At 45.5% G+C, this 24,404-nt stretch overlaps 1 protein-coding gene across 2 annotated transcripts in view; it reads left to right on the top strand.

The window, feature by feature from the left end:
- GFRA1 (GDNF family receptor alpha 1) overlaps positions 1-24,404 on the top strand; it is a 239,666-nt gene that overhangs the window by 183,758 nt on the left and 31,504 nt on the right. For both annotated transcript variants that reach the window (XM_055424574.2, XM_055424573.2), the window contains 3 exons: positions 11,237-11,346; positions 14,146-14,280; positions 18,389-18,570. In XM_055424574.2, the coding sequence (XP_055280549.1) occupies positions 11,237-11,346; positions 14,146-14,280; positions 18,389-18,570 (427 nt within the window). The remainder of the gene's footprint in view (positions 1-11,236; positions 11,347-14,145; positions 14,281-18,388; positions 18,571-24,404) is intronic.

The raw sequence follows: 24,404 nt of genomic DNA, 5'->3' as shown, positions 1-24,404 counted from the left end.
TGCGTCTAGAATGTACACATCATGGACCATTGTTCTGCCTCCCATAGTAGTTTCTCTCCTGAGCATCTGTCTTGTTTTTAATTTTTGGTGCATCATGGATTGTGGAACTAGATTCCCACCACCCCTCGCTTCCCAGTGGTTTCTAGAAATCACAGAGCCAGGTACCCAGCTTTCATCTAGCCAGGACAATGTATGCATTTTGTACTTTACCACACCACTGCCTCTCTACTATCTTTCTTCAGCCCCAAATACCCACATTAATTTTTGCATTTATTCTGTAGCTTTAAAGCTACATCTGAATTCATCTCAAAATTCTTTCTGAAGCAAGAGTGGGCATAAATAAATGAAACCATGGTGGATGACCTTTGCTGCCCTGGGTACCTAAGGCAGTTGACAGAGTTTCTTAGATTCCAGGATGAATGTCAGGTAACTTCTGTAATTCACTCCTGAAGATGGAGGTACCTGCAGAATTCTTGTTGATTTTGTTTTTTAGTTTGCTACATTGTGTCCTACTCTTTGTGACCCCATGGACTGTAGCCCACCAGGCTTCTCTGTCCATGACATTTCCCAGGCAAGAATACTGGAGTGGTTGCCATTTCCTACTCCCGGGCATCTTCTCAACCCAGGGATCAAATGTTCATCTCCTGCATTAGCCAGCGGATTCTTTACCCCTGAGCCACCTGGGAAGCCCCACCTGCAGAATTCTATGTGAAGTAAATTCACAGCTTGTTGGTTTGGAGTTTTAAGATGTGGTTCTACTGGCGAAAGAATGGGTGAACATCTAGATTTCTATTTCTCCTAGTGGCCAAAAGTCACAAAACTGATTACTGAAGTTTTCCTACAGAAATATTAAAGAAAAAAAAAGTATTGGATAAGACTCACTTCAAGAGTTTTAGCATCTTTGTCACAGATAGCTGTTGGATACTTGAGAGCATAAATGATACTTTCATTATCCAGAAAAAAACCTCCCAATTTCTTTTCTACCTCCATTTCTTCCTGTAAGATCAAGTACCACCAAAGGTAGGTTTTCTGCAATAGTGGGCGTGCTATAGCATGGATAATACAATCAGATCTATTTGATTTGACTGCAGCATAGCATCGTTTGTGACGTAGCTGTACTCCCATCATGACTGAGAGTCTGCTTACTGCATGACCAGCGGTGTGTGCATTGGAGAAATTTGCTGAGGGAGCTGAAGGGAGGAGTCTCAGCTGAAGGGCAGCTCCAGGGCATCGAGTCAGGACTGCAAGGAGCCTCTTCTGGGTTGGGATGGATCCCCGTACCAACTACCCTAGCTTGCTTTTCAGATTTGCCATGTAGAGATGAGCTGTCAAGTCCTGTCAGCCCTCTGCAGATGTGGATGGATGGCTGTCACTGTTCGTGCTGGGTGACTTGATGAGGGGTGTGGAGATTGAGCTGATGCTGACCTGGACTTCCCTCTGGGGGCTGCTGCAGTTCAATGTGAACAGAAAGGCTGAGGAGGCATCGCATCTCTGCCTTGCAGCCTGCTTTTACCGAGCCCACCACCCAGAGATAGACCCCAAGCAGGATGCGTGGACTAAAATGATGCATGCCTCCACCTTGTGTTGTGGGTCAGGCTCAAAGGGCAGTGACCACAGCCTCCTGGGACCCATGTGCTAGACTGGGAGCCGCCAAAGAGCCAGTGGAGCAGGGCCTCCCCAGGATGAGGGGCACAGGTGCAGGGCATTGGGTTAAAGGGGCTGGAACCTCCCTAAGAATCTGGATGAACCTGAGCAGGGATTTGAGGGGGAACAGGCATTGACTTCTGCTTGGTCCACAGGGGCCTTCCTGTCCCAGGAAAACACAAACATTAGGCAAGCCTTGAAGACTGCTGGGACCTCACACCTCCGTTTCCCAGTCACATGTGGCTGCGGTCTGGCTAAGTCACCAAGAAATGCATCAGTTGGCTGAGGGTGGGAAGCCACATCAAGGAGCCGAGGAATACAGTGGGGTTTCGGCTCTCTGTGCCTGGGGCGTGCGAACCTGCCCCCGGGCCTTTGCTCCAGGGAGGTCACACTTGCTCCCAGGGAGTGGGAGGACCCGGGCTTTCTGAAGGATAGCCTGAGCCCCGCTTCCCAGCCCATCCCTGGCAAACACTGGGCCTCTGCTTCAGGAAGCCAGAATGTACAGTCCAAGGAAGGGACCAGCAAGTCAAGAACCACCACCCCTCACTCCCGGCTGCAAAATCTGTTCAACATAGACTCTGATTTGCTGAAGGATGCTTTCCAGATGTGTTCTCCAGTAGGCTGCTGGAGAAGAAGGGCTAAGGTAATTTTCTAAAAACAGAAAGAGGAAAAATCTGTTTTGTGTCACTGTTCCAGAAAATTACCATTCCCCTGCTCTTGCTTTGTCATCCTAGGCAGCGTGTTTTTCTAATTGATTTTATTCTTCATAAGAGATCAGCAGTATTAACAAACTTACCGATGTTTAGTCATTTAAAAAATATCTTTTCCCCCTAAACTCCTGGGGGGGGTGGAAATATCTTTTCTTAAAATGCTTTTATTCTAGGAGCTCATATGGCTGAGAGGTTTTTAAGTAACACCTCAGGATCCCTAGCTTCAGATTTGTTGAGTTTGTTTTGGTCAGACTTACTGCCCTCAGTGACACAGGTTAACCTGTTGTAGGCACAGATGTGTTAATACTTCATTTTATTGCACTTCGCAGAAGCTGTGTTTTATACAGATTGAAAGTTTGCGACAACCCTGCATTAAACGAGTCTACCCGCACCGTTTCTCCAATGGCATTTGCCCACTTTGTATCTGTGTGTTGCATTTTGGTAATTCTTGTATAGTTAATACATAAGTGATCTGTTGTGGTGGTCTGTGATCAGTGACCTTTGATGCTGTTATTGCATTTGTTTTGGCATTTTTAACAGCAGAGTATTTTTAACTAAGGTATGTCCATCTTTTGGACCTAATGATATCCCTCACTTAATGAGAATGCTGCATAGTAAAAGCAAACCTTTTACACCCATGGGAAAGCCAGAATATTCGCGTGACTTGCTTTATTGCAGTACCCGCTTGACTGCAGTGGTCTGCAACCAAACCTGCAACATCTCTGAGGTCTGCTCGTCTGTCATATAAAGACCAGCAGAAGATAGATTAAGATACATATTTCTCTGTATTGAGCTTGCTATATGTTTTTGTGGCAAGGGCTTCACATTAGAGTGGACCAGAAATTGGGGAGAAAAGATGAAGGGATGGGAAACAAAAATGTATTGCACAAAGTGTATTCTAGGTTCTGAGCAAGGTGCTTTATATAACTGTCAGTAAGTTATCACAGCAGCTGTTTAAGGCAACTCTAGTTCCATTACCCCATTTTCCTGGTGACAAAACTGAAGATTAGAGATCCAATACGTAGCTAAGTTATTTAACCATGGAAGATAATACTGGGATTGGAAACAGGTGCATGCCACTCCCAGGGCCGTCGTTTTTTGGCTTCTCCAACCGACCCACTGAGAACGCTTTTAGAAACTAAATGGCTTGAGTTGAGATCCAAGACTTTAAAGCCCTAACACTCATGTTGGATTCAGAGCAAAACACCAGTGATTTCTAACACAAATGAATGAATGGATTCTATTCCAAGCTTCTGAGTGCTAGTGGGTCAGCAAGTCTTGCAGTCCTGTATGGGCAGTGGTGTTGCCCCAAAGACTCCTTAATAAAGGGTAGCCTCGTCCATGGACAGACTCACCCCCTTCTCGGGCAGAGTCTTGCACCCTCTCTGAGCCCTCCTGAGCCGCAGTGTTGCCTGCAAAGTGCTCGCTGAGGCTGCGTCAGAGGAATCTTAGGAAGAGGATGAAGAACACGCTGGGCAGACAGTGGAAGGACAGAGCAGTTATACACTGCTGCTGCTGCTAAGTCGCTCCAGTCATGTCCGACTCTGTGTGACCCCATAGAGGGCAGCCCACCAGGCTCTGCCGTCCCTGGGATTCTTCAGGCAAGAACAGTGGAGTGTGTTGCCATTTCCTTCTCCAATGCATGAAAGTGAAAAGTGAAAGTGAAGTCACTCAGTCGTGTCCGACTCTTTGTGACCCCATTGACTGCAGCCTACCAGGCTCCTCCGTCCATGGGATTTTCCAGGCAAGAGTACTGGAGTGGGGTGCCATTACCATTACACTAGATGACTAATTCAGTCCCAGGGAAGCTAAAGTCCAACACCCTCCTTACTTCTCCCTTCCTGGGCTGTTATAGACAGCTAGAAATTCCCCTTCCAGTGAAAGCCCTCTGCCACCGCTTACCATGTGACAGTGAGCAGGACCTTAACCTCTTTGGCCCTCAGCTTTCTTGCATGTGAGATGCGGGGATCCTGTAGAAAGATCTAGTCTCTAGGGGCTTTGCTGGTGGTCCAGCGGTTAAGCCTTCACTTGGCAGTACAAGAGGGTGCAAGTTCGATCCCTAGTCGGGGAGCTGAGATCCTGCATGCCTTGGGGCCAAAAACCAAAGCATAAAATGGAATCAGTATTGTAACAAATTCAATAAAAGACTTTTAAGAATGGTCCTCATCAAAAACATCTAAAAAAAAAAAAAGATGTGATCTCTAGACTCAAAAGAAATCAAATGCCTTGACACTAAAATCGTGTGCAATGGTTGAATGGAATCATGGATGAAAATAATAATAACGCATGGAAAACAAGTGGGTTTCTTCTCCAAGTAGCTTCAAGTGTCCAACAGACTGTTCTGAAGTGGAAGGGAAATCCAAAGTTGTCAAGCATCATCTGATGATATTCAGGAATTATGATTAATTAGTGTCAGAGCCTGGATCCCATTCAGGATCTCACAGTTCTTTGCCCAAGGCTCCACTCCATCAACCACACAGCTTGTGTCCAAGTATGGGATTTGCCCTGGGGAGGAAAAAGAAAAGAAAAAACATTTACAGGATTAGAATAATCCAGGATGAGTGAAACTGGGCATTACTAGTATGTTTTTGAACTGTTCCCCATAACTATTTTCCTAAAAATGCTAGCAGAAAAAGTAGGTAAATGATTTTTCCTCCACTGTCAAAAGACCATCTGCTGTTTGAGAAGACTCTCCTAGATTTTATCATTATAATCATTTTTCTATTTCCAGTTAGCAGCATGCTTCCTTTAATATGATATTTTCTGCATAAACCACTGTTTTCTCTTCAGCAGATTTCCTAAGGCCAACTTGGCATTTGCTGGCATTTTTCTCCTCTTTAAGGGTGGGAAATTTCAGAGGGAGATACATTTCTACATTAGTGCCTATTCATTTTCTTTTCATTTTCTCAGAGAAAAACAATCAGGTTCATCACTGCTGTCGTCATGGAGATTTCATGTCTCCAGAAGAAATGCACTTGTGGAATTTCTTTGTTAATCCCACCCTGGCCATGTAAGCTTTCTTGTTTGGATCACTGCAGCCCAGGCAGAGGAAGTCATTGAAAAAGGTTATAGTGTGGTTCTTTACCCAGGGTGGGCAGGAGGATGTACACACCGGGCCGTCCTGGGATGCTGGGGCTGGTTGGCCACTGGACAGATGGAGGTCTGAGAATCGCGCAACCTGCTAGATGCTTGACTCCCATGGTGCCATGACCTCAGCACAGCCACAAGCCACCTCTCTTATCTTCCTTGCAAACTGTCCTCTCCGGGGTCCCTACTACACTCTGACTCCACTATCTACTAAGCTGATTCTGCCCCGCCTTTTGGCAGTCTTGATTTTCTTTTTAAAAAAGTCTTTATTTTTTTACTTGGCTGTGTTGGGTCTTTGTTGTGGCACTGAGGATCTTCGATGCATCACTCGGGATCTTTGGTTGTGGCACACTGGCTCTGGAGAACGAGGGCTCAGTACTTGTAGCACTTGGGCTTAGTTGCTCCGTAGCATGTGGGATCTTGGGGCTTTTCAGGTGGCCCTAGTGGTAAAGAACATGCCTACCAATGCAGGAGACATAAGGGATGCGAGTTTGATCCCTCAGTCAGGAAGATCCCCTGGAGGGGTACGTAGCAACTCACTTCAATATTCTTGCCTGGAGAATCCCATGGACAGATGAGTCTGGCGGGCTGCAGTCCATAGGATCACAAAGAGTCAGACACGACTGGAGGGACTTAGCACACATGCATGCAGGATCTTAGTTCCCCAATCAAGGACTGAACCCGAGTTCTGTGCATTGCAAGTCAGATTCTTAGCCACTGGACCACCAGGGACGTCCCCAGTCTTGACTTTCATTCCATCAACACCCACCATGAACTTCCCTGGTGGATCAGCTGGTAAATAATCTGCCTGCAATGCAGGAGACCTGGGTCCGATCCCTGGATTGGGAAGATCCCCTGGAGAAGGGAATGGCTACCCACTCCAGTATTATGGCCTGGAGAATTGCATGGACTGTATAGTCCATGGGGTCGCAGGTTGGACTTGACTGAGCGACTTTGGCTCACTCAACACCTACCACTCAGGGCATCCTCCTACCTCCTCCTCTTCTTTCCTCAGTTCTGGCCTCTGGTACTCACTGGCTTCAGCCTCCTTCCTTCCTTTGGCCAGTTTCCTGCTCTTCTCATCTCTTCTGTTAAGGGAGGGCACAGAAGTTTCAAGCAAATCTTTGCTTAATAACTGAAACACCCAAGAGTCCTTCTGTTCTGCAGACCTGATCATGTTATTCCTCTGTTTAAAATCCTTTGGTGGTTCCCACTGCTTTCAGGATAAAATCCAGCCTCTTAGGTCATTCAAGGCCCTTGCTGATCTTGCCAGCACCATCTCCTGTCACTCACCTGTGGCCCAGCCATCCCAAGTGAACCATTGACAATTTTCTGGATGATGTATGTGTTAGCTGTTGTTGATGTTTTTGTTGAGTTGCCAAGTCATGTCTGAGTCTGTTTGACTCCGTGTGTTAGGTGTAGTGGTTGAGAATGTCCTGTGGCTCTGGAGTCACATAGAATGTGGTCACGTTACAGCTCCAGCACAGAGTCCTACAACCTCCAAGGAGTTACTTAACCTCTCTTTGCCTCAGTGTCTCCATCTGCTAAATGGGACTGGGAATATCACCTATTGCAGGTAAAATTAAATATGTGAATAGATGCCAGATACTTCGATCAGTGCCTGGCAGGTAGAAATACTCTGTGATTGTTCTCCTTGGATTTTTATGAATGTGGTTACTTTATCACTTATTGCTTCCTTCTGCAGAGGGAACACTCTCTTCCACCTTTACCTGAAGGATCCTACTACTGATCCTCCAAGCCTCAGTCTCAATATTACAACTTCTCTGAAACTAGTTCCTGTTGTGTTAAAAGCTTAAATTGTAGAATCAGAATTTGTTGTTGCTGTTGTTCAATTGTTAAGAAGTGTCCAACTCTTTGCGACCCCATGGCTTCCCTGTTCCTCACTAACTCCTGGAGTTTGCCCAAGGTCATGTCCATTGAATCAGTGATGCTATCCAACAGTCTCATCCTCTGCCACCTTCTTCTCCTTCTGCCTTCAGTCTTTCCCAGCATAATGGTCTTTTCCAATGAGTCGACTCTTCACATCAGAGGGCCAAAGTATTGGAGCTTTAGCATCAGTCCTTCCAATGAGTGTTGAGGAGTGATTTCCTTTAGGATTGACTGGTTTGATCTCCTTGTTGTCCAAGGGACTGTCAAGAGTTTTCTCTAGCACCAGAGTTCGAAAGCATCAGTTCTTTGGCACTCAGCCTTCTTTATGGTCCAACTCTCACTGAGTACATGACTACTGGAAAGACCATAGCTTTGACTGTACAGATCTTTGTCGGCAGAGCGATGTCTTTGCTCTTTAATATGCTGTCTAGTTTTGTCAGGAGAAGGCAATGGCAAGCCACTCCAGTACTCTTGCCTGGAGAATCGCATGGACGGAGGAGCCTGGTGGGCTGCAGTCCATGGGGTCGCTACTGGTCGGACACGACTGAGCGACTTCACTTTCACTTTTCACTTTCACACATTGGAGAAGGAAATGGCAACCCACTCCAGTGTTCTTGCCTGGAGAATCCCAGGGACGGCGGAGCCTGGTTGGCTGCCGTCTGTGGGGTCTCACAGAGTCAGACACGACTGAAGTGACTTGGCGGCCGCGGCGGCGGCGGCGGCTAGTTTTGTCATAGCTTTTAAATCCTGGTTCTGCTATTCACTGTTTCACTCTAGTCTAAACTCAGTAAGCTGTTGTTTCCTCCTCTATGAAATTAGGATAACAGAGTAATAGTCCTTATTAGAGTTGCCAGGAAAAAATACAAAGTATATGAAGACATACCTAACATATTCTAAATACTTGATTCATGTTGTTACTTTTATTAGCAACCTTTCTTATCTTTTATTGAGAACTAGCCATCGTGGTATTATCATCTTTTTACTTGTTTCTCTCGGCTTCTAGATGGCAGGTTATTTGGGTTCAGGGACAGGGAACTCATTCATCCTTATTAACACAAGCACTTGACCCATCATTCAGTCAATACAAAGGACAAAAAGTCAGCTGCTTTGTCAATACCTGTAATCATTTGCACACGTTGCTTTGAGAGATTTCGGTGGCTGTGTTGTTGGGATGGGAGCATCTTTAGAGAGAACTGTTTTCTTTCTTTGGAAGATACTGGAGATTGGAGGTTAATTTATGACACCATTTCACATGTCATTTGATCCAGGATGTGCTGAAATTCAACTCCCAAGAACTTTGAGTTCCCAAGAACTCAAAGTAAAGATACTTCCTTTATCTGTGGGATTGACTACACCATGCTGGTTTTTTGAGATCATTGTGCTAGTAAATATTTAACAACTGGTTCTCTAACAAGAGCATAGGGTTGTGATTTGTAGAGCTGGCTGATTACCATGATGAAAATTCTCCCACCTAGTCCACTTTCAAACTACCATTGTGAAGTTAACCAACTCGCAGAATTCATGAAAATGTACCAGCCCACCCACTTGCACAACCACCGTATAAACTTCTTCTGCTTTCAGTTTTTCTATCTGTTAAATATGAATCCCATAAAGTGATCATTGTGTCTCCAAAAATGAATGGCAGAGGGATGTGGGTCAGAGGTGAAGGAATCAGTGAAATGTTCATGTTTCAGCAACGCCGTATGGGCTCACCATTATTTTTGAAACTCTTGCCATCCGCTGGCTGGTTTCATCTTAGGACCGAGATCTGGGCTGACAGTCTTCTCTCCAAAACCAGCCTATTCAGGGAGATGCTCAGAGCAGTATATCTAGCTTTATCCTCCCAATCAGGGTTATGTTCTCTGCAGCAGACTAACTCAATTAGCCTTTCATTCCAGAGTCCAATTGTGAGTCAATTCTGAGGTTGTTAAGCAAAATGAGTCTGGTGGCATTAGCCTCCCGCTGGAGGACAGTAATCCGAGAGTCACGGTGCTGTTCAGTTAATAGTCTGCTCGAGAGACTACGAGAAGCAGGAGGCTTGGAGACAGCGCGACCTTTCATCCCTCTCTGGGGGACAGCTGGGAGCGGGGGGCTGCCAGGTCAGGGAGCTGATCGGCTTGTGTGCAGAGCTGGAGTCCCAGCTGCCTGAACCACACAGTTGGCCTCTGCAAAGTTAGAAGCCCAGTGCCATGAGATCATTAACTTTCATGACCAGGAAAACTCTTCTGAAATTGACTCTCGATCCAAGATGGATGCCATTGGTGCCAGTTGAGTAAATCTGAGTCACCTTTAGGGATTTCTTCTGAAAGATAAATCCTTTAACTAGGCTACAGAAAATGGCCAGGTTTTACGCCCTTCGGTGTGTTCAATTAGAGTCAGAAAACACCAGCTAGGCTCAGACTGTGGGAGGGATTCAGGCACACACACACACACACACAGGCGCATGCACCAGCCTCATTTGGAGGATTTTTGCCAAGCCACTTAGCTGCACCACATGGCCCCACTAGGGAAGCGTTCTGAGGAGTGTCAGGTGCTGTGCAGAGAAAATAAAACAGAGCTCCAGCACCTGCCCCGGGGAGTCACAGTGATGGAACCAGGCACACGACATACGGAGTGTACAGATCGGCACAGATAGGGAAGCTCAGACACGCCTTGTTTACATGGGTTCAAGGAGAGACCAGTCCCTTAGGAACACAGTGCAGCCTTTCCAATGTGCTGTGCACACAGATCATTTCATCAGGCCTTTTAATCTTCCAGTTCAAGTTGTAGGAAAAGGGCCTGGAATATGCTTCCTACAGACCCTTAACAAACCCCTGTGATCTCCACACATTCTACCTTGCTCAGCCCCACCCAGGCAACCCTGTTTATACCATTAGGGATGCTAAGTAAATACAATTTCTTGGGTGGAAAGAAATACAAACAGCCCTGGGTATGTTGGCTGCCAACTTGAGTGTGCTAAAGAGAAGGAGCTAAGACAGCCATCCATTGTCTCCTGTAATCGCCAGATAATTTAGCTTCTCTTGAAGTCTATTGTGTTCCTCACATAGAAACAGAGCTGTTGTCTGCTCAGATGACCTCAGAGATGGCCCAGTTCTCATTTAGAATTTCTCTAACAATATCCTCTTCATACTGAAAAACAGCCGGTTGGCCACAAAGAGCCCCTTTCCTCTACAGACCAGTGATGTTTGCAGCCCCTTTGTACTTAGGCAACTTCACCACCACCCAGGGCTTCTGGATGGACTGCACTGGCCCGTGGAGGCTTCCCGAACTGCAGACAGGTGCTGCACTTCGACCAGGGGACCCCCTACACCCAGTCGCATCCTGAGCCAGTGTCACCCGGCCCCTTTTGCCTTTCCCTGCAGTGCTGGAAAGGCGAACTTCCCCCTCAGCATCCCTTGGCTGGAATATACCACTGCCCCTCCCTGGGGTGGTAGATGAGAGATGACTTAGAAGACCAGATACGCTTATTTTTAAAGCCACTAGGAATTACGGGAGCAGATGGGCTGTAGGATCCTATTTGGACGCCAGGGACATGTTTCTGTATAAAGTAAATATTTTCCCAGTGTGGATCTCCGGTGAGTGTGTGCAGAAGCATATTTCCTAAAGATGCAAATAAGTCTAGTCAGAAATAAATATTGAAGGGAAACTTCAAAGCGTCAAGATTTCTCCAGTTGCAGGCCCTGAAGACTTCTCTGCAAAGAAGCAGACACAGGTGGGCGAGGGGATGGCTGGGGGCTTGTATATAAGAGAAGATGCTAACATTTCAAGAGACTACACTCTCTGTATATTGGGATGTTGAAAAAGGCCTATCGAGAAAGGAATAAGGAAAAATTATGTCTGTGCAGAAGCTTGGGCTATTTTGAAACACATCCTCCCCCTGCCCCCCAACTTTCTTCCTGTTGCAGATCTCGCCTGGCCGATTTTTTCACCAACTGCCAGCCGGAGTCAAGGTCTGTCAGCAGCTGTCTAAAGGAAAATTATGCTGACTGCCTCCTCGCCTACTCGGGGCTTATTGGTAAGATGGGAGACATGGGATGGGAGAAGATGCTGGTTCACAAACACCCAGAGTCCTTCCGTTGTAGCCTGCCACTCTCCGTGGATGTAAAAATCTCGTAACCCTCTGTGCTGGCGTTTTGATGTTGAGTCCTTTAGGACTTGTCTCTGAGAAGGGGGGTGGGGAAAGAATAATGGATGCACAAAGGCGGGGGCGGGGGTTATTAAAGAGCAGGGAGGCAGCAAGTGTGAGGAGCGGGGACTCATCTCAGTTGAAGAACTGACTGCACAGAACGGAAGCAAGCGGGGAAAGCATGGTTATGGACGAGGAGAGCAAGTCAAACCAAGTGAACTGAAGTACGTATCTTTGGAGAGGGGGAGCTTGGAGGTCATGCAGTCTGGGGAAGTCAGAAAGGCTGTCTCCCTGAAATGGCCCTTTGGAAGGAAAATGCCTGTCTGCTTGCCATTAATAGTCTGGGTAATTCAGCTCCTGGTGGGGAGCGGGGGGGATTCCCTAATATTTTTTCCCTGAGAACAAACATAGCAGAAGTAGTCTTGCTCTGTCTTTCAAGACCTGAGGTTCTTGGCATTCAGGAGAGCAGTGCAATTAGGCAAGACACTGCTGAGTTGGGAGAGGACAGGGGTGAGGCAGGTTCGTGCCCAGAAATAAACAGGGCAGCAGGAGAAAAAGACAAGGCTCCTGGTCAGGGCTGTGGGAAGCCTGGGAGGCAGGGCTCCCTCCTGACTGTCATGTGAGAAGGAACACATAGTGAAAGCTGGGGAAGGATGAGGGAAATCACAGTTGTCAGAAGCCTGATGGCTCAGCCAGGGCGCCAGCTCCTGCCACTATCACACTGGTCACTGGGCAGGAAGAACGTCCTATCAAGAGTGACAGCACAGACCAGAGTCTTTGTCGCCAGCGTGTCTTCAGCAAGAGTCACTGGGAGAATCACTGGCCATGCTGGATGCTGGGATATTGCAGGTGCTGTACACTCAGCCCAGTTTTATCTGTAAGGATACCTGTGCTGTCTTGGGTAATACTTTTCACCAGCTATTGACTGTTCTCACAGATAAGTCCCGTGAGCTTATCTTCCGTAAGTCAACCCTCCATTTTTACTTATTTTTTTCTTTGGCCACGCTGTGAGACTGGCCGGATTGGCGTGCGGCTTCTTAGTTCCCTGACCAGGGATCAAACCCATGACCACCCTGCAATGGAAGCCTGGAGTCTTAACCACTGGGCAGCCAGGAAAGTCATTCGTCCAAATTTGCATTCAGTTTTTCTTTTTCTTAAATAAAGTAATCCCTACTAAGGATTATTTATCAACGATAGAATTACATGTTTAAAAAATAACAAAATGAATTAAGTTGTGTTCATTGTAAAGAGTTTTTTAGAATGCAGAGAAACCCACAGTGTTAAAAGATCTCTAGCCCCACTCTCAGATGTAATCACTGTTAATACCTTAGTTTGCATATTCAAGGTGCACATGCTCATTGAAAAGTCCATGTGGGTTTAAGCTCAACAAACTTACATACCTGAGGATAGTGAAATCACTTAAGGGAAGAACTAGTTGAAACAATGCATTCTGTGAGCCAAAATTTATTTCTCTTTTGGGTCCAGATCTTTCCCTCCACTCTGGTCATTGCGTTCTAAGATCTCTGAAGACAAAGCTAGTTCCTACCTTTCCCAAATGTCAGGGATCCATTCTGGAGCCAGACATACAGTGGGTACTTAGCAGAAATACTCTAACCTCTTAAGCCAGTGTTGGGGGTGCCTGTTCCTTTCTCACCTAAAGTTACAAGCTTCCCTCTGCCGTAGGTTGAAGTTTTCTTCCCAAGGTAGAATAGGACATCGTTTAGTTCAAGTCAGTAAGAAATGTAGGGCAAAGAAGATATGCTCTTGGTCCATAGGAGCTTAAAAAGAATTTTTTTTTTCTGTTTCTAAACCAAATATATCCTGTGGCTCACTGGACTGCCTATTACTTCTTACTTCCACAAAATATATAAAAACAGAAGGTTCTTGGCATGAGTAGGCATTGCCTGATGTGAGCCACCCAGGAGAAGACATTTGGGTCATGTTAAGTGTAAATGCATTGTTTATTTGCACCAATGCAGAACTCGTTAGAAGAAGGATGAATACACGGGAAGACGTAGGCAGGAGACCACCCAGCATGTCTTTGAAGATTTTTGAGGACTATTAAGACAATACTCGAGGAGCCACTGGCTTAGAAAATTTCCACTGTTTATTTCCAATTCCATCACAACTTGGAAGACCTTGTTTAAATCTGTTGAGAGTCTAGTGAGCAGAGGCGTCCTTGAATACATCTAGAACGTGGGGTAACCCATAAAGAAAGCTTCTCAGCTTCCCTGGGTTACTCTGAAGGAGCCATTTGCTTCTGAAGGAAGTAGATGCAGAGTCCTAAAAGGCCTTTTAAGATATGTAAAACCAGCTCTATCTATTTGTGAAGATTAATGACATTTTTCAAGAAAATGCAAGGGATTTGGCAATTCATGCATTCTAAGTTAATTCTTTCCTGCTCCATGACATCCATACCATTTGTGCAGAGAAAAATACCCTAAGCGCAGCTCAAGGAGTTCTGTTAGAATTTTTTAAGTAAATGTGTAAATTATTTTATGTGCTCAAGATAAATTGCCAAGAAAATGCATTGCTTAACATAATTTCCCACTCAGCAAACACAGTGTTTGTAATTATCCACGGCGTTATCCACGATGCATCCGTAGTCAGAGGAACATTTGTTTCTTTTCAGGCTATAGGAAAGTTTATATCATCACACAGGAATAAAACACGTTTTTACTCTTTTAGGTACAGTCATGACCCCCAACTACATAGACTCCAGTAGCCTCAGCGTGGCCCCCTGGTGTGACTGCAACAACAGCGGAAACGACCTGGAGGAATGCTTGAAATTTCTGAATTTCTTCAAGGACAACACATGTCTTAGTGAGTCTGAAAAAATAGACAACAGCCACACAAACGTTTTCCCCTAAGTTCAAACTGTACTTTTGTGTTTCCTATGTCTGCCTCCTCTCTGTGTGTGTCTCTTTTTTTTTTTCCCTGATTGCTCATGGTAAATCCAGATCCCTTTAGCCACGCTGCATGGTGTAGCAGGACTAGAGCAAATGATGAACTGGGTGCTGCCAAGGTGGCGAGTCCAGAGGCCCCGGGAAGTGAAAGACTCAATAGCCAAGGGCACATTGTGTGGGGAGGAACACTTCTACCCTCAGATGAAATGTCGATCTTGGCAACCAGCCCCACGTCAGTTCCAGAGGTTTTTAAAACCTGGGCAGCATACACAATGTGAAAGACTCGGGCAAGTTAGATGAGGGTAGGCCTCCAAGGGCTCTGTGAGAAAAATTAGAATGTTAACATCAATAGCCCCCTGGATGTTCAGGGTTGGCTCAAAGGAGAAGCAGCGGTTCTTGAGTGGAATGGGCTGGTGATGCAGCCAGGAGCTTTGAAAATCTCCGGAGATGAGATGAGCTGGGGGTGGGGGTCGGGGGGAGGTTTCTGCTTGGAAACAGTACCATTATTATTGCAGGGTCCTTTAGGCAATTTGGACACATGTTTCCCGGGGGAAGAGGGATAGAGAGAAATGTACAGGTGTGAACGATGAGCCTCATCAAATGAACTTCGAAAGCACTGTGCCAGGTCTCCCTTCTATCCACCGAGATGTTTGCGCCCCAGGCGAGGATCCAGCTGAATACCTCATTCGTGTCTTGCAGCCGCCACCATTCATTTATCGGGTGCCTCCTCTGTGTGCAAACTCCCTCTAGGAGGAGTGTAACATATATCTGGTTGGCCAAAAACCGTTGCTCGGGTTTTCCCGTAAGATGTTAGGGAAAACCTGATCAAACTTTTCGGCCAGCCCAATACATTGTCTCATTGACTATAACCTTCACAAGAATCCTAGGAGATGCACTTAATAGTATCTCCATGTCACAGTGGAATAAGTGGCTGGATTCACTTAGACCAGCCACGCCAGAGACAGTGTCCAAAACCCCACCCAGTTCCTTCCTCTGCAGCCCCTGCACCCCGTGGGCTTCTGCGTCAGGCCTGAGATTGAGGGGCTCATGGATAAAAACACAAGTCTGAACATCAAGGACCAGGTCGAACTTCCCAGTGGGAAGCGTGGGCCAGGGTTCACCTACCTCTGAACACTGTGCCCTTAGGTGACAATTTCTCCATGGTACTCTGACTGATTTCTAAAGAATTAGCAAACTATTTATTGCTTGCACACAGGAAAGCTTTTAAGTGTTACTTCAAAAACCTCCGCATTGTTTCTTTTGTTGAAAAGACAAATCTAAGAGATTCACTCAGTAGGTACTTGGCTATAACCAAATGCTTTGATCATCTTAAAATGAAAACAAGCTTTTGGATACTGAAGTGAAATTTGAAAATAGTCTAAAGTGTGGAGACATTTGCCAGAATAACATTGGACACTATATTGTGGAACTATACCTTAAGCCTCTTCTTTGGTCTTGACGTAAATAATCGTGTATGTGTGTGTGTGTGTGTGTGTGTATCCTCTTTTTCACGTCCTGTACATTCTTCTGGCAGAATCCAGGTTTTAATGAAGATAAAGCAATGACAATAGAGGTCAGTGTGAGAAAAAAAGATTATACTCACTTGGGCTGGAAAACCACTGCCTCAGAGAGAAATTAAAGTAGTCCCTGCTTAATAATATTTTGGTGAAGGGGAGAATGGTATCTTAATGCTAATGATTTTTTAATAAACATAAGCACATTTGGTCTTCAATGAGGACCAAAGCCAGCCAGAATTTTTCATAGTCATTCCATTTATACTTTGATTAGATGGAACACAGCCTACCAAAGACACAGACTAAATCAGCCTCTTGCAACAGGCTCTAGGGTAGAAGGATTTGGAATTTGTAGGTTTCAACCCAAATGCAATAACCCAATTCCCCATCCCTTCAAATTAACCAAACCTCTCTAATTCCCCTAGCATAAGCATGACACCAATCTATTGCTTCCCTGGTGGCTCAGATGGTAAAATAACCTGTCTGCAATGCAGGAGACCCAAGTTCAATCCCTAGGAAGGCAAGATCCCCTGAAGAAGGGAATGGCAACCCACTCCAGTATTCTTGCCTGGAGAACCCCATAGACAGAGAAGCCTGGCAGGCTACAGTTCCTAGGGTCGCAAGGAGTCAGACATGACTTAGCAACTGAACAACAACAATGTATTGTATACTTTCTCTGTTTGCCTCCTCAACCAGAATATAACCTCCAAGAGGACAGGGACTTTTCTGTCGTGTTGATGTCATTTGTCCCCTGCTGATTCTCAGCACAGAACAGTGCCTGCGCTTAGTGGATATTCCATTGACACCTGAATGACTGAGTGAGCACGTGGACACTCTTCCCAAATGACAAGGCAAACATGCTGGAAATCAGTTTCAACAAATGGCATGGGTCTCCTGACTCTGCATGCCTTAACAGGACAAAGGAAGGTTTTGTTTTATTGTTGTAGTCCTGGGTCATTTAAGGAAACTGGTTGCCCAAGTACCACCTTCTTTACCTTCCACCTACCTGATAAGCTCTGTAACCCACCTGGGAGCTCAAGAAGCATTGATATTAATTTGAAGCTGTTTCCTACAGACTAAAAAATGTAAAGTTTTCAAAAACAAGCTTCCAATTTGCTGAACTTCAAGGATAACAATTTTAGAACAAAATGTCACTTCTGAGAGGAAGATTAGGCTTAAATTATTCTGTCTCGTATATCGAAAAATGCCAGCTAAGAGTCATATATTAACAATTTGCACATTCAGGTCCCAAATGGAAGAGTTTGATTTCTTATACAATGAATATGAAATAAAAAAAATTCCTAAATCCAGGCCAAATCCCTGAGGACCTGATTAAAACCTGTTTTTTATTCATCTCGGGGAGGGGAACAACACACAACCAATTTACTCTTGCCATAAAAAACAATCTAATCCCATGAAATTGTAATAAGCTTTTAAAGTTTTACATTTTAAACTTTTCATTTGAGCAGGGCTGCGCCCTCCTAATTATGCAGATTTTGTTCAGAAGACTGGGAGCAGAAAGGAAAAAAATAATCTTGCTTCCATTTTCACAATATATTATTGATGAGGTTTGGGATGTATTTTTCTTTTAAAGAAATCGGTTGTGTTTATACTTTGAGCAGCGCCGGGATCATAGTAGGTGCTCTTTGGTAATGGATCACAATTTTTTTTTTTTTTTTGCTGTTTGATTGCACTGCTGCTGAATTCGTATGAATGCTACTGAGTCACCCCAGTCTCATAATTAGGGATGTGGTTGAGATCCAACCAGTCCATTCTAAGGGAGATCAATCCTGGATGTTCATTGGAAGGACTGATGCTAAAGCTGAAGCTGCAATACTTTGGCCACCTCATGCAACGAGTTGACTCACTGGAAAAGACTCTGATGCTGGGAAAAGTTGGGGGCGGGAGGAGAAGGGGACGACCGAGAATGAGATGGCTGGATGGCATCACCGACTCTGTGGACATGAGTTTGAGTGAACTCCGGGAGTTGGTGATGGACAGGGAGGCCTGGTGTGTTGTGATTCATGGGGTCGCGGAGAGTCGGACACGACTGAGCGACTGAACTGAACTGAACTGAACTTACTAATTAGCTTGCCTTTATTATAAAATTTTGACACAAGCATTTTTTTGAAAGATGGAACAGTGATTGTGATCCCAAATAGCAGGTCTGAGGCTATTTTGAGTCAAGTTTCAAAAGACTTGACTGATGGATGTTTCAGGGAAAGGATCTTATTCAGTATCTGGTACGTAAAGAGGGACACGGTAAATATTTGTTGCATTTATAAAGCATAGCTAAGCGTTCAGCTCAGGGTTTAATGAGTGAATTGATTTTAGAGCACCTGACTCGTGGCTGGCTCTCAGTATGTAGGGGGTGGATGGATGGATGGGTTTTGCTTAGAGAAGTCCAGTGCTCTCATCAGAATTTCTAGTGTGCCTCTCTGGCTTCACATATCCTGTCCATTACATTTGCTGCTTGACTTTGAAATTGGATTTCCTCCTGTTTTACTGCAGAAAATGCAATTCAAGCCTTTGGCAATGGCTCGGATGTGACTGTGTGGCAGCCAGCCCTCCCAGTTCAGACCACCACTGCCACGACCACCACAGCCTTCCGGGTCAAGAACAAGCCCCTGGGGCCAGCAGGCTCTGAGAATGAAATCCCCACTCATGTTTTACCACCTTGCGCAAACTTACAGGTAAGAGAGGAGGCCCGAACTCTCTGCTGCCACGGACTTCCAGGTGGGGACACAGACTCATTTTCTGAAATGCATTTAGAGATGGTTGGAAAGAGATAGAATGCTGCTCAGGTTTAAATCTTAAAAGTGCATTTTAACCACGGGAGGTGAAGATCATGATATACTGTAGAGTGGAGAGACAGATGGACTCTGGGACCAACTCTGCCATTTACGAGGCATGGACCTTTGGTCCAAGCACTAAAATGAGGGGCTTGGGCAGATGAATCCTTAAGCTTCCTGTTTGTGAAGTGGTAGATTTGAGTTGGCTATTTGTTTAGTTAGTATGCTTTTTCAGCATTCTGTCCAAAGCAGCAGCATACAGAAAAGGAAGAAGGAGCTCTTGGCTTTCTAAAAAGAATTTTTTTTAATTTTATAAAGACTTTTAAAGGTTACTTTCATAGCTATTATAGAATATTGTCTGTATTCCTTGTGTTGTGTAATACATCCTTGAACCCATCATATACAGGTGTGCCTCCCGCCCCTGTATGGCCCCTCCCCCATCCTCCTCTCTACTGGTAAGCACTCGTTTATTCTCTGTCTGTGAGTCTGCTTCATTTTTGCTATATTCACTAGTTTATTGTATTCTTTAGATTCCACATATAAGTGATACGCAGTATTCATCTACTTCTGTCTGACTTATTTCACTTAGTATAATGCCTTCCAGGGTCATCCGCGTTGCTGCAAATGGCAAAGTTTCTTTCTTTTTAATGGCTGAGTAGTTTTCCGTTGTGTGTTTGTGTGTGTGTGTGTGTATCTTCTTGATCCGTTCATCTGTTGATGGACCCTTAGGTTGGTTTCATATCTTGGCTATTGTAAATAATGCTTCTGTGAACATTGGGGTGCAGGTATCTTTTCAAATTAGCATTTTGTTTTTCTTGTATGTATACCCAGGAGTGGAACTGCAGACGCATGCGATAGCTCTGTCTTTAGTATTTTTTGAGAAACCTCCCATACTCTTTTCCACAGTGACTATACCAACTTGCATTCCCAGCAACAGTGCCCAAGAATCCCCTTTTCCCACATCCTCCACATGTTGTCTGTGTCCTTGTTGATGATAGCCATGCTGACTGGTGTGAGATGATAGCTCCTTGTGGTTTTCATTTGCATTTCCTTGATGATTATGATGTTGAGCATCTTTTCATGTGCCTGTTGGCCATATGCATTTCCTCTTTGGAAAAATATGTATTCAGTTCTTCTGCCCATTTTTTAATTGGGTTGTTTATTTCTTTGATGTTATGTTGTATGAACTGTTTATATGTGTTGGATATTAATCCCTTATCAGTCATATCACTTGCAAATATTTTCTCCCATTCAGGGGATTGTCTTGGGAGCCCTTGGCTTTGTCTCCATCACTAGCATTTAGACTCAATGTGGAGTATTTAACTCTGTCTAAAGCTATGCCAGAGACAGTGTTATTAGTGAAGTATTAAGACAAATGTAGCATCCTGGACAGCTTCATTCTTCAGGAAGCACAAGAAGATACTCTTTCATTTGAGTTGCTGTGGAACACTACACTGAAAACCTCTCGCATGAACAGAGTCCAGTGAAAATGGCCCAGAGACTTCTTTGGGGTTGAGGCAGATTTCCAAGGCCAGGACCACAATGACCTCGGAATGGTCATTTCCTGACTTTAGTCAAAGCAGAGTGCCTATTCTGTCTTTTTATTTTTTTCATCATAATGAGTATTCAGCTATTTGGGAACCTCTTCATATTCCCCAAGGATTTTCATACAGTTCACCTCTTCGGATGTTACCCTCCCGATGGCTGGGGGAGAGATGGTATGATTGTGTTGTTACTCCTGTGTTGTTACCTTGTTCTTTCATCAGAGGATGTGGGGCTCAGTGAGGGGATGCTTCGGCTCGAGCCCGCAGAGCTGGCAAGTCCTGGAACCGGTCCTGGAATCTAGAGGCTTGTGTTCTTTCCATGGTTCCTCCTGGGTTTGAGGGGCAGTGGTGACCACATGGTGACTTCTGCGTCCTGCCATGCTAGGGGAAGGGGCATGTGCACAAGTATATGTCCTCCACCTCTCCATCACCCCCACCCCAGGCCCCACCGAGATCCCCCTCACCAGAACACTTACCAGAAACTTCTCTACGCATACCTTCTTGACTCACCGCCTCGTCTGTTCCCTGGAAGGTATTGGGGCAGCTTTTCTTTTTTTTCTGTTTTACACTATTTATTCATTTATTTGGCTATGCTGGGAAGGCGGGTTCATAATCACTGGACCACCAGGGAGGCCCCAGGGGCAGTTTTTCTCCTTCTGCTTTGCTTGCTATCTTCTCGCCCGAACACTCCCCTCTTCGTCTTAGATATCCCACGTGCCATTCAGCTGTTCTCAACCTCCTGGGTCCCCACCAACATCACACTCTCAGACACACTCACGCAGAAGACTAAGGAGAACTTGGGTGGGAAGGCACAGGCCTAGGGTCAACCAGATGTTCTTCATACTTCTGAAGCATTTCCTGAGCCGTCCCCATCTTCAAAGCACCATGCAAAAAATGCCAGAAGTGGGAGGAGGCTTGGGGAATACTGCGGCATCTAACCGCCCTAGCCTGCAGCAGAGCCCTTCGGTTCAGGGAGGGGAAGCCACTTGCACTAAACCAGCTGGTTAGAGGTGTGTCTCGAAGCAGACATAGCACCGCAGAGCAGTCTCTTCTTTCTCTGTGGCCAAGCCTCAGTGTCCTACTTCCTCCTAGGTCAGCCTTCCGTTCTTGTCAGGGCCGCTCAGATTCCAGCATCAATAAAGACTGGTGGCCAGATGAGGGTAAGACCCTGTTATAATGAGGTGATGACAGTGGCCAGAGGTGGTTCCTGACCACAAGAAGAGGCAAAGCTCTGGCTGCAGCAGAACAGGTTCTTTATGCTCATGTCTAAGTACATGGAGCTCCACGGCAGAGGCAGTGTCCAGCCTGTTTATTAACCTCCCTTGGTGTTCTGGAAACTTCGTGGAAGTGGGCATTCAAAACTAAAATTCTGTCCTCCATGAATGTACAAATGGTAGGCAAGATGCAGCTGCTCAGTGTCTTTGGAAGTTCAGACTCCGTGACTAGGTTGGCATCTCAGAAGAATGGTCATTACTGGAAGCTCCTTGAAATTAGTTTTTCCCCATGGGAGAGTAGTCTGCCAGCCACGAGGAGGTGTTCTTCTCTGCATCTCCCTGTCCGCCCCCACCCCACCAGATCATCTGTCCTCTGCTTTTTGCGGTGCGGTGCTTGGCTTGGCCACCAGTATTTACCTCCAACTAGATCTGCTCGACCGTCTCCCCTGTAAGGGGAACCCTGTACCACTGCAGGGTTTCCCTGGCAGTGTTAGGGGACCCATGAGATCTATTCCCAAGAAACAGCCTTTCCTTCCCCTGTATTAGTGGTAGGGACTCTGCCTCATAAACAGAGGGACAAAGTACAATTAAAGCGTGATGTTTCTCTCAGGATTGCCATTTAACTTCTCAGCAGAGTGGGGCAGTGGAGACGGGGGAATACAGAGGAAGCGGGGGGACGGCCACACCTCTCTTCCCGATGACACACGCACAATCCACCTGCCTGGGAGCTAACAACATTTTACTTCTAGGGAGCTCTTAAGGGTTCCACAAAACCTCCCCTTACCTCCTAAGGTGACTCCCTATCAGAGCCCATGTTTCACACGTGAGGCAGGGGGTGAGGGCTTGGGCTTTGCAGTCAAGCATGTGTGCAGACCCAGGCTCTCATCCCCACCAGCACTGTGACCTCTCCAAGCCTCCACTTCCTCATCTACAAGATGCTAGGACTTCTTTGGAGAAGGAAATGGCAGCCCACTCCAGTATTCTTGCCTGGGAAATCCCATGCACAGAGGAACCTGGCCAGCTGCAGTCCACAGGGTCGCAGAGTCAGACTTCCTAGCTGCTATATTGAGAGGACTAAATGGTGGTAATTTTTCATTGCCTGGGGTAGAGCAAATGTTCCAGAATGTCACATGTGATGCTTCATCCCAAGTCAGTTGGCCATTTAGTCCCTTTGCAAGAGATGGATAGTAGCATTGTGCTTTGCTTGGGGTGTTACACTGGGGAACGGTGGTGTGAGTTAGCGCTAATAGTTGTAGAGTGAGTTTCATTTTGTCAAACATTTCACATGCATTGTGCTCTTTAGTCCTCACAGCATCCCATGAGTCGGGTGTGGTGGTCATCCTTCTCTTTTACAAATGAGGCAACTGAGGCAGGGACATGCTAGGAACTTAACCGAGATCGCACAGTAATTCTTTGGTGGGGCTAGGATGTCTGACTCCAAGGCCGGTGCACGTTCACCTTGCTCCATGACCCTGGACAACGTGGGTTCTTCCTTTGAATTAGGAGTGGATAGAGAGGAAGCAGTAAAAAATAGAAAAGGAGGTCATGCAGTATTTGTCTGTGTCTGGCTTATTTCACTTAGCATAATGTCCTCTAGGTTCATGATCTCATATGTGGAATCTAAAAAAGTTGAACTGTTTAAAGCAGAGACTGAAATGGTGGTTACCAGGGGCTAGGAGTGGGGGAAATGGGAAGCTGCTGGTTTTAGGGTACAAACTTTCAGACATGCAAGATGAACAAGATCTGGGTATATATAGCATGGTGACCGTACTTAGCAATACCGTATTATATGCTTGAAATTGCTTAGAGAGTACATCTTAGTTGTTCTTACCCCACCCCACGCCCCAAACTGGTAGCTCTGTCAGGTGTGTAATAATATGTTACTCAGCTTGATTGCTGTCAGCCTTTCACAATATATAAAAGGGAAAGTGCTAGTTGCTCAGTTTTGTCCGATTCTTTGGGACCCTATGGACTGTAGCCCACAAAACTCCTCTGCCCATGTGATTCTCCAGGCAAGAATACTGGAGCGGGTAGCCATTCCCTTCTCCAGGAGACCTTCCAGACCCAAGGATTGTACCCAGGTCTTCTACATTGCAGGCAGATTCTTTATCATGTGAGCCACCAGGGAAGCCCCCAATATATACATATATACAAACATCAAGTTGTATGCCTTAAGTAAATACAATTTTTATTTGTCAATTATACCTCCATAAAGCTGTAGGCGGGTAGTGAGGATAGAAAAAAAAGAAAGGAGAAGCTGTATTTGACAGACCCATGTGTCCCAGTGCTTCCTGAAGGCAGCAATTCGAATGATGGAAAAAACAGAAAGCTCATGCTTTAGGCAGGAATGTTTCATGACTAAATCCCAGGAGAGAGAATATAAGGGAAAGACAAAGTTTGCCAGTAAAACTTCTTGCAGCTTGATGATCTCTTTAAAATGACCTACATTAAAAATGGTTGAAAGAATCAGTGGAGGCCCAGGATCGGGAGGGATGAGTGACTGATGAGAAATGGGACTTAACCCATGAGAACGTGGTCCCTGGCGTTGATTTAGGACTCCTGCTTCAACATAGGGCTCCCAGGAGACTCATTCTTCCCATCTGTCCTTCCTTTGCCTGCCTGGCTGTCTTCAGACAAATTACCATTTGCCAGGGGGTCCTAGAAATATCTTAGAATGGCGTTTGTCCCAGTGCATGTGTCATTACTCAGAATAGAACTGACTTAAACCAGCTTGGGATCCATTGGTAACAGATTCGGAGAAAGTCAACTATCTTTGGCAGCTCTAAAGTTCACTTCCCTTGAGAAGCACCCTCTTGTAATATTTTTAAATATACAATAATATGAGAAAACTCGGAGGGACTTGGGTTTCTGTCTTAACATTTGAGATAGATTTCCCCCTTGGAAGGGAAGAAGTAAGAATAAACATTTTCAAAAGTCGGTTTCAAAGTGTAATTATCAACAAACCAAACACAATTCT

The sequence above is a fragment of the Moschus berezovskii genome, chromosome 12 (assembly GCF_049115385.1).
Source record: "Moschus berezovskii isolate FMDL1 chromosome 12, NW_MosBer_1.0, whole genome shotgun sequence".
NCBI classification, from domain to species: domain Eukaryota; kingdom Metazoa; phylum Chordata; class Mammalia; order Artiodactyla; family Moschidae; genus Moschus; species Moschus berezovskii.
The sequence above is the reverse complement of the archived record's forward strand: the minus strand, read 5'-3'. Positions and strand labels throughout refer to the sequence as shown.